The sequence below is a fragment of the Indicator indicator genome, chromosome 11, assembly GCF_027791375.1.
Source record: "Indicator indicator isolate 239-I01 chromosome 11, UM_Iind_1.1, whole genome shotgun sequence".
Lineage (NCBI taxonomy): Eukaryota > Metazoa > Chordata > Aves > Piciformes > Indicatoridae > Indicator > Indicator indicator.
The window spans coordinates 23,736,474-23,747,471 of NC_072020.1; the positions used below are offsets into that span (position 1 = coordinate 23,736,474).

Sequence of the window (10,998 nt, forward strand, 5' to 3'; positions counted from 1 at the left end):
TGCAGATTTAAAAAAATATAGGGTTTTACTACCCTCTTGGTGACTTATTACAAATAGAACTGTTTATGTAGCATTTTGCAGATGCACACATTTACATACTTTAATGACTGACAGAAATGCAAAATAAATAGTGAATTGTATGTATGTATAGTATCACGTTCATTAGAATATCATCAGAAGATCCAGTTTGCTACTACATGTTTGAGCTTTTGGGGTTTTTTTACAGAGCAACCTTCTCATCAGTTCTTTTTCCAGTGAGTTTATCAGTAGATCTTGAAGTGCCATGCTCAGGGATCTAATACTATTCTGTACTCATTAGCTGACCTGTGTATGTGCCGTGCTTCATAGCTTGAATCTGATGGGTCTTAAAATCAACAAATCTCTGTTTTGCCTACCAGAAATATCTCACTCTTAGATATCTCCAACGTGTAGCAATTATTTTTTTTTCCTTATCCTAAGGCTATGAATTTTCAAGGACGATTAAAGTTTCTCCATGGACAAAACAAGAAAGGGAAGGATGGTGCTACACTGTCTCCTCAGCTTGCTCTGTTTGCAGTAGCTACTCCCCTGCAGCCACCATCTATCCTTGAGATACGAACCAAAAACTTCATCTTCAGAACTAAACATAAACTGGATTTCACACCTACTGGCTGTGATGCAAAGTAGGTCTAAATTATTTTGCATAATACTCTAATAATTTGCTGATGAGATATATTTCAAATACATACTTGAAATCTTAAACCTGATTACTTAAACCTGACAGTTAAACAGTCATCAGGAATGGTTAGGATTTTTCTTTTCAGCCCTCTGAGTAAGTAAAAAGAAAGTAAAGGGAAATGGGATTGCCATAGAATATCAATTAATTAGGGAAAAAGGAAAGTTGTATGTTTAAATCTGACTAAAATGTCATTTTTGAAGTGATAGGAGGTGTTTTCTTTTGTTCTACAAACATAAAATTGATCTGAAGGGGAATATATGTAAAATACAATGGAAATGTTATTTAATTCTAAATAAACAAATTATGTTCTCTCTTTTTTTTAATACTATGACTTTAACCCATTTCCATACTATTCCCTGTAAAAAAACAAGGAGACCCTACTGCACTGGATCAATATAATGTTACTATGCATCAGTGTGGCAAGAAGCCCAATAAGATGCTTCTTTATTGAAAGATAAGCCTCTGAATTCCTTCCTTCTCCCCTCTGTTTTTGACTGATTGTGCTTTCAAACTCATTTTCAGTGCAATCTCTCATATAGGTTTGAGTGAGTACTTACAGGAGAATGTAGGGTCAAAGTACTTGATACTCTGCTGATAAACCAAATTATTTTTCTTGAGTTCTAAATACTGATAGAAGTAAAAGTTAACAAAATGTTAGCACAAGCTTCTCTTTCCTCTGTTATGATTGTTTTCATAACATTTCACTTGAAAACTTTGTCGTATTTTACATTTGCACATATATTGTTCCAAATTGCTACTTTTTTCTTTTTTATTTTTCACCCTCTGTTTTTCAGTCTCTATTTCTTTGTTTGAAATTCTCTATCAGTCTCTTTTTAACTATTTCATTCTACCATGTATTCCGTAGTGCTCATCCAAATGCTAAGTTTTTTCTCTTTATCTACAGTAAGGTTCTCTAATTTTAGCTACCAGGATCAAACATGGCTCTAGGTGCCAGTATTCCTCCGAGGCATATCTTAGAAAGTTTAAATGCGAATGTAGGGGTCCCAAACCACTCAATAGCAAGAGGGATGTGGTTCTAAGATAGGCCTTGTTTTGAATTTTAAGCTATTAAAAATATTGATTTGGGCAAGTAGTCTTAGATAACGATAGTTAAGTTCCTATTTCATTCTACATGCTAGCACCTCGAGGTTAAATGGTATGAAACAGAGCTAAACTGTCTTTTTTTGCAGCAAATGGGAACTGCCTGCTCTAAGTGAATATGATCAAAAATTTGAAATTAAGAGTCCAGATGAACTGTAAATATAATTGTTTTTTTTAATATCTAACGATTTTGTGAACCCATTCCTAGTCATTGAAGGCAACCTGAGGAACTAGTTAAAAGTCTATGATTTAACTGCATCTTTTATTAGAACTGTCATGTTTCCACATACAATCGATATTGCAGCAAAACAGAGTTAGCACTTACGTCTGAAATGTTCTAGCTGTGATTAACGTGCTTGTCATTCGTCCTCAGAGTTGGTTCATCAGCAGTGTTGCAATTGTTTTGTTTTCACCTTTCAGAGGAAAGATTGTCCTGGGATACACTGAAGCAGAGCTGTGTATGAGAGGAACAGGATACCAGTTTGTTCATGCAGCCGATATGCTTTATTGTGCTGAAAATCATGTCCGAAGTAAGTTTCATTCTGTAAGAAAGGCTGAAAAATCAAAGCATGGATTATACCCCTGTTGAAAAAAATACTGTGATTTCTTAATTTCAGGTTTTGTATAGTTTTATAAAAGTGGTCATTAGCAAAAACAACTCTATTCGTTTCATAACCCTTTTAAGTTATCTATTCCAGTTTCTGTCACATCTTGCTCTTCCACTTCCTTCTCTGTTCAACCCAACTTCTGCTATTTCAACAACTTCCTTTGGACAAAGGGACTATTTCAAAGATAGATTTCCTGTTAGGAAGTTAAATAAAGCATTTTCCTTTGATATCAGTGTAAGATTTAAAGCAGAAATTAATCTCTGATTTAGCATGCAAGTATCCTTTACATTTTTTGATTTGATTCTTGGCACCTTGATTAATTTTAGGTAATAAATAAGGAAAGAACTGTAATGTTTCAAGCTAAGGTATCAGCTGATAGTGGCTTTCTTTTTTTTTCTTTTTTTTTTGTTGTGGTTTTTTTTTTGTGTATTAGCTGTAGTTGGAGGTTACAGGAACATCTTCAGGATATTTTGTTGCTGCTACTTTTCTACCGACTGCTCTTGAAAAACTTTTTTCTTTTGCCCCCTTGTAAACTGTTAAATAGCACCCCTTAATTATGTTAGTTCTTATCCTATATTAAGCAGGCTTTGTGTTTTAGGTATAGCTCAGTCACTGTTGCATATCAGTGGGTTTGTTTGTTTGATATGGAATAAGAAATAAAATATTTGCATTAAAAAAGAGATGAAACTTTGGTTAGAAATTTTGGGTTGAAACTGTCTTAAAATGCTTTTGCTCCACTTCTGGTGCTAAGATTTTATTTTATTTATTTATTTATTTATTTATTCATTTATTCATTTATTCATTCATTCATTCAATCCTGAAATTGGAACGTTTCCAGCAGTGTACAACAAAAATGCACTGTTTCTGAAGTGAGAGTGGGAGTGAAAAAATAATAGGTTTTGAGGCAGGTCTGCATTAACCAGTCAAAATGTGAAAGAACGGGATTCTGAGCTAAGTAACAGTCACTTTTCATATGTGAAAGAGGCTTAGGCTTTTCTCATCTAGTATGTATTAATTTCTGCTATTACAGAAGTACTAGATGAAGCTCCACATAGGATGTTGCCAATCTGTAGTGGTTTTCTTGCAATTGCTTGAAGTTTTGGCTTTTATCTTACCAGTAAAGTAGACATCTTCAGGTGATTGATCATCCTGTTTCAGTAGGAGCACGAGAGCCGCACAGAAGTGGTTGGCTGGGGATGAGATTTGTAAAATTGCTCTATGGATGGGATTACTTTCAAGACTTCCCTCTCTTTGTTCTTTGGTCAATAAATGGTATGCTTACTCTTTAACCCTAGTGATGAAGACTGGTGAGAGTGGAATGACTGTATTTAGGCTTCTAACCAAAGAAAATCGATGGGCCTGGGTACAGGCAAATGCACGTCTCGTCTACAAAAACGGAAGGCCAGATTACATCATTGCCACACAGAGACCTCTGACGTAAGTCATCACTGCATGAAGCAGCATACTGCAGAAGAAGACAAATCTTGAGCTTGTTTATATTCAGAAAGGAATTCTTTATTTTTGCGTAAGTCCCCTTTAAACCCTGAACTCTGAGAACTTCTTTCAGTACTTCAACAAACATTGAAAAGAATTCAGGTAATTCAGTACTTAAGTTGTATAGTCTTTTATGTGTAAAACTTAAGATATTTTGATTTGATATAAAAATAAGAACAGCATTACAAGCACCAAGATATTCTATTCAACCAATTTTTAAGTCAGTGTCTCTGCTAATAAAAATTAAGAAATTCGTCTGCAGCTATGTAGAAGAAACAATGGATAACCTAAAGCAATTAAATCCTTTATGATGTTGAACTGAATTCTACCTAATATGGAATTCAGCATTGTTATACAGGTTAAACAGTTCTCCTAAGGAGTCTGTAAAATGGAGAAAAAGAGATATTTCAGTATTACAGAGTCAGAATCACAGAATATATCTGGTTGAAGGAGACCTCAAAGATCATCCAGTCCAACCTTCGACCCAGCACTGAAGAATCAACAGTAAACCATGTCCCTAAGCACCAGGTCCACACACTCTTGAACACCCCCAGGAATGGTGACTCCATCACTGTCCTGGGCAGACTATTCTAATGTTTGATAACCCTTTCAGTGAAGAAATATTTCCTAATACCCAGCCTGAACCTCTCTTGGCACAGCTTGTAACCATTTCCTCTATTCCTGTGACTTGTCATCAAGGAGAAGAGGCTGGCCCCTCCTCGCCTCAGCCTTCCTTCAGGTAGCTGTAAAAAGTGACGAGGTCTTCCCTCAGCCTCTTCTTCTCCAGACTGAACAACCTCAGCTCCCTCAGATTCTCTTTGTAGGCCATGTGCTCCAGGCCCTTCAAGAGCCTTGTTACCCTTCTCTGGACATGCTCCAGCACCTCATTATCCTTCCTATAGTGAGGGGCCCAGAACTGAACACAATACTCGAGGTGTGGCCCCACAAGTGCTGAGTACAGGGGGACGATCACCTCCCTGTTCCTACTGGCCAGGGAGTTGATCATCCCCCTGTACTAAAGTACCCCCCCATACTAAAGTATTCATTCCCCTGGTATTAAAGTATCATTTACTCACTATGCCAAGAAAAACATAATACATGGAACAAAGCCCACCTATTTTCATTACAGATCATAATACACAGAAAATGGTGTATGCTACCTAGATTTAATTGCAAATGTAATATGTAAAGGTGGTTTTACAGTCATAAGCTCCTTATTTCGTAATCTGCCTCTTGGTTTAAGTCAGACAAGTTGAGCTGGTATAGCTAGGAATTTGAAAAATGCCTACAAATAAAATCGTTCATTTTTAACATATGAATTCTGGGGGACAAAAGGATTACAGGAACTGTTCAGTACTGCAGTGTTATGCTATGTATCTGGTTTATTTTCAGAGATGAAGAAGGGGCAGAACATCTACGGAAGCGTAACATGAAGTTGCCCTTCATGTTTGCCACTGGTGAGGCTGTGTTGTATGAGGTATCTTTCCCTATGTCGAGCCTCATGGATCCCTCTCAGATGAAGAATAAAAGCGTGACAGGAAAAGGAGCCAAATCAACACCACACAATGATTCCGTGGATCCAAACTCCCTCCTCGGTGCCATGCTAAGGCAAGATGAATCTGTCTATCTCTGTCCTCCAGCATCACACAAACTTTCCTTTGAGCGGAACTTCTTTGCAGACAGCAGGGATGAGCTGGGCACTGTTGTTGGCAGCAGCTGGACGGATAATCTCCTACCTTCTGGAAATCACAGTGTTCTCAAACGGGAGCTAATGGAGTGTTCCCAGGACAGTACTATGCCGCTTCCTGAAGACAGCGCAGCACTCTTTCAAGATAACAAAAGCAGTGATTTGTACAGCATTATGAAAAGTCTGGGTATTGACTTTGAAGATCTGAAGTGTATTCAGCAGGATGAGGAGTTTTTTAAAACTGAGTTATCTGGTGTGGACGATATTGGGGACATCGACATAACAGATGAAATCCTGACTTATGTTCAGGATTCCTTAAATAAGTCAGACTTCTTATATTCAGGCTGTAACCAGCAGCAACCCTTGGTTCAGAATGAAAGTTGCTTGTTACAGCAAGAGTTAGACCCACATCAACTTCATCAGCACCAGAAACAGCTCATGGAGCAGCAGCAGCAGCAACAGCAGCAGCTCTGTCAAAAGATGAAACATATGCAAGTCAATGGGATGTTCACAAACTGGAGCTCTGACACCACCATGCCTCTTGGCTGCTCTCAGCAGCAACCCCAGCAATATGTATTCCCTGGTATGCATGCCACTCCATCTGAGTTCTCTTACAAAGCAGAAGTCAATACTTCCCCTTACTCATGTAGGCAGGAATTTACACCTTACAAGCAACCCACAGCAATGGTGCCACAGCTCTCTAATTTTGCTCAAATGGATTTCCCTGTAGCAGGTTTTGACAGATCGAGTTATTCTAATTCTTCCAGCTTGGAGGATTTTCTCAGTTGTTTGCAGCAAGTCCCTGACAATCGTGAGTGTGGGATGAACTCTGAGTCAATCACGCTGACTCCTCAAACATGCTATGCAGGTGCTGTTTCCATGTACCAGTGCACACAAGAAGCACAGCCCAGCTGTTTGGATCAAATGCAGTATGATCCTATGATGGCAAGTCAACAGACATTGTCCAGCAAGGTAAGGTAAACAGCGTTGCTGCGCTGCTTGCATTTGGAATTGTGTTCTTAACTGGTAAGGGTGGCTACTGGAATGCAGAGATGGTCATAACTGAGTCACTGAGTTTGAAACAGATGGGTCAGCAGTGTGTGAGAGTCCATGCTAGATTGAATAGAGTTGCATTTGGTCAAGTTTTTATGTACATACATCCACAGCCTGGTAGCAAAACTGAGTGAACTTGTTCTGTTATACCTACCAGTCATTTTTCCCGTGGGAGCAAAGAAAAAGCAGACTGGTCAAAAGCTTGGGATTTCCTTAGATATCTTTTTCTGAGGCATGAAACGATGTCAGTAATGTTGTCTGGCACATTTGTTTTCATGAAATACATTGCAAAGATCCAAAAAGAAAATCTTGTTTTTAAAATGTTAGCGTCCCCTAGCTGCCCAGATTCTTTGATTTTAGGATTATTTAAAGTATCACATTCTAACATCACATAAATAGCATGAAGCATGATAAACTATTGCATTTCTACAGACATAATACTGCAAAAACTATTATTTTGCTGTAAGTGAAAGTCAGCTTGTTCCTCAAGTTGCTAAGTGGTCTGCTGAAGACAAAAGAGCAGGAAAAAGAGGATACTCATAGTAGATAAGGTGGACATTTTTCATTTTGTGCAAAGCAGAATACCCAGTAAAAGCCATAAAAGAGGGGAGCCTGAACGTAGCACAGACTACAGTGTTAAGCACAGTTCTTCATAGGTAAAATTAAAATAGAAATTTTTTTTTTAAATCAATTACTAAGGTGGTTCCTGATTCTGAATAGACTTTGTTGAAGTACTGTAAATTGTAGCATTTCTTTCTGCTAATGCTGCTCAAGTACAGAGCCACATTTATTTATTTATTTAACCTCAATGAGTTAATGTACTAAAGTACTGATCCTGCATGCATCAGCATTTACGGAATAAAACTATTAATTGACATTTAACCTACTCAAGGCAGAGGTGAGGAATGCAAGGAGAGCATACCCAGATTTTTGGCATGCTTAATATAAGTGCAAAATATATCCTTTCTAAAACTGCTTCACTAGTGGAAAAAATAGAATTGCAGAATTGCAGAAATTTAGCTAAAATCTAGGGCAGTTTAGCAAGATGAATAGCTTCTGCCAGAGTGCCCGAGGGCTGAAATAGCACGAAGTGCCTGGCAAACCACGGTGTACAAGCTTGCACAGTGTTTGTCTCTATGTTGTCTGGCTGTGGTCAGTGTTATTTGTCCTTCATAGTGCTTAATAATAGGGTTGCAGAGCAGTTCCAGGGTCATCCAAGTTCATCCCTATAATAGTATAGAATTTGCTTTTCACAAAGGTATACTGGTGTGGTACATCGGTACCTGAACAGTCGGTGTGTAAGCAATTCATACAGAATCACAGAATGTTAGGTGTTGGAAGGGAGCTCAAACGATCACCTAGTCCAACCCCCCTGGCAGAGCAAGATCACCTAGAGTAGGTCACAGAGGAATGTGTCCAAGTGGATTTTGAATGTCTCCAGAGAAGGAGACTCCATTCCGTTTATTTCTTTTTAATGGTTGATTTCAATTACATTTATTTTGTGGATTATTGTGTTGCTATGCTGCCTTAATCATTTTTGTTACACCCTTTTTTTGTTATTCTTCTGCTTACTCTTTTTGTCATCTGTCTGTAAAGCAGCATTAAACTATGATTAACAACAAAGGGTGCATCTCTGAATGCAATAAATGAATGTTTATTGCTTCATATTTATGGAAATGCTGTGCTGCTGTGGTAGTGCTGCCTTTTGCTTGTTTGTCAAAGAAAATGAACAAAGGCCACTTTGTGAAAAATTAGCCTTAAGTTGTTCAGAGGAAAGTCCAGCCCCTCTTGCTATAGCACATCAGTGCTGTGTGCATGTGGATAGCATTGCATCAGTAGAAGCCTGGTGCAGAACTGATGTTACCCTTGTGCACGCTGGTGCCTGTTTACCTCTGAAGAGAACTGCTGAACATTTGTCCAAATGAGCTTAAAAGAGGAGCACACTTCTTGATGAGATAAGGAAGGATTATGTTTCCAACCCTACAGGTTGCCAACCGGGTGCAGTGGCAGGTGGGAAGTGCCTACATATTCCTAAAACCAAATAGCATTGACTTTTGCAGCCCATGCTGCTGTGTACTCTTCACATGAAAAAAGAGCCAACATCTCTTGTATCAGATTGTGTTTAGTTTTGACCTCTAGTGACACCTGCCAATTATTGATTGAGAGCAAAGTAAGGCTCTCTGTTAACCCAAGTTGTTATGTTGAGAAGTGTTTTAATGCAGAAACAATTTTTACTTACAAATGTCATTACTCCAGAGAAAGGCAACCTGACATGTATATATGCTTATATGAAAGGTTTAGTCTTTATTTAGTATTTAGTCTTGTATCAGAGAAGTCAAGAACTTCAAAACGTGAACCTGTAGGAACTAGTAAGTTAGAAGCACAGCTGTTGCACTTGAAGTAAGCTTGTACACTATCACCTATGCCAAAGCCATGATGACAACTGATAGACATTTCCTTGCTGTAAATAGGGAGAATGTCTCTCTGCTTACGATAATAAACTCAGGGTTTGATTTCCTTACTAATTGGTAACCAGGAAAGATATGACTAAGCAGATAGGATATATATGTCTGAGCCTATGTTCACGGAGCCAAACCAAAGTAGGGCAGTCTTTGTGGCTGGATTTAGCACACTGATGCCCCTATCAGCTGCTGGAGTCTGCTGGAGTCTGCAGAGAGGACAGACGTTACTACACAAGCCATGGCTGCTATCCTTTCCTCAGCCTTCTAACTCCTATCGATTTCTGCATGAAAAGACCAGGGGATTAGAAAGCCAGCAGGGTCGATTGTGGTCATCTGCCTTGACCTTCTGTCTAATTTATAATTGTGGAAGGATCACAGCCAATGCAGTCTTTTAAAAACACTTTCAGGCCTTAGAAATTTGATAGCTTGTTTAAGGTCAGTATTCCTTTGTTGAGCAGGAGAAACCTTGCTAAGTACTAGACTATCTATTAAGAACTTTCTTAGAAATTTTAATGAGTGTGCTCATCTTGTTAATGAAGAATATTGAAATAATCTTCTTTCAGAAGTAATCCTAGCTTATGTTATTGTAGCTGTCTTTAAAAGTATGGCAACTTTAATTAAAAATGTAATTTGTATGGCTGTAGTCTTGTAAATAACTTAGATATGTGCACAGTTAGTCAAATTTCAGTGTTTACATAGGAGGAAAAAAAAAGTTTGCAAAATGCAGCATGTTTTGATAGATGAATGAATGTGGGATGTATGCTCTTAAGGATAACCCTTGAATGAAGGGAGTACTTAGGATGTAAGCTACTCCCAAAGACATGATGGAAATGTTTCAAATACTTTGCTGTATTTTCTTTGCATGACTGAATGGAGCATTCTGCAGATAAGTGACTTTTCCATAGCATGACAGGAAGCATTATATCAGATGATTAAAATAATCCTATGAACAATTATGTCAAGACTGATGAAAGCCATTCATGGCATTGTCAATGTGAAGACTGTTTGTCAAAAGAAGCCCACCCTGCGACAGCTCAGCCTGTGGGTTGACTGCAGTACACTTCAGCTTGCTGATAGGACTACATCTGTGTTCCCGGAAGAACTGTAGTCTGGATCCTATCTCAGACATGAAAATATGTAAATAGGTTGCTTTTAAGATGTAACAGCTGGCAGTGGGAATTTGGAGTGCTCAGTCAGACTGTACTTTCTACAAATGATGATTCAGACCCTGCTTTAATGCAAATTTAATTATCATAATTCAATATTTAAAAATAAATAAATATGGGATATAAATATGAATATATAAGCATAAATAAAGAAAGTATGCATTGTATTTTAAGGTTTCATCCAATCTGTGTCTTTAGGAGCATTCTCAGAAACTTACAAATGAATTGGTTTTCTATACTCACCATTTATATTATCTTTTTTCCTGCCAGTTCCAAAACGGTTTCAATGGAGGAAATGTAAATGAAGCATATCCCTCTCAGTTAGATGTGATCAGTAATGCACAGACTGCCACACATCTTCAGCCTCTTCATCATCCGACAGAACCCAGATCCTTCTCAGATTTGGCATCTAGTGGATTTATGTGATTCAGATCTAGAGCTCCATCTGTGATTTTGTCTGGGCGTCGGGCTGCTTGGAGGAAAAGCTTGACAAATCTATCTTTGAGCGTTGGACTTGAACAGCTAAATTACACGTTGAGACTAGGAGGTTGGTTGCACTATATGCTGGTGGATATGTAATCCAGGACCTGGCTTTTTTAGTGTGACAGGTGGAATCAAAGCTTCTGACTAAAAGTATGCATGTGCTGTTTTCCATCAGACTGTGTCATTGCAGTATGGATTACATACATACTAAAGACTGCATCATGCT

General features: G+C 38.2%; 1 protein-coding gene across 1 annotated transcript in view; it reads left to right on the forward strand.

Moving 5' to 3' along the window:
- AHR (aryl hydrocarbon receptor) overlaps positions 1-10,715 on the forward strand; it is a 55,208-nt gene extending 44,493 nt beyond the window's left edge. Inside the window, exons 7-11 of the mRNA XM_054384938.1 lie at positions 460-662; positions 2,240-2,349; positions 3,723-3,864; positions 5,314-6,580; positions 10,560-10,715. Coding sequence (XP_054240913.1) covers positions 460-662; positions 2,240-2,349; positions 3,723-3,864; positions 5,314-6,580; positions 10,560-10,715 — 1,878 coding nt within the window. The remainder of the gene's footprint in view (positions 1-459; positions 663-2,239; positions 2,350-3,722; positions 3,865-5,313; positions 6,581-10,559) is intronic.
- Positions 10,716-10,998: the final 283 nt, after the last annotated feature.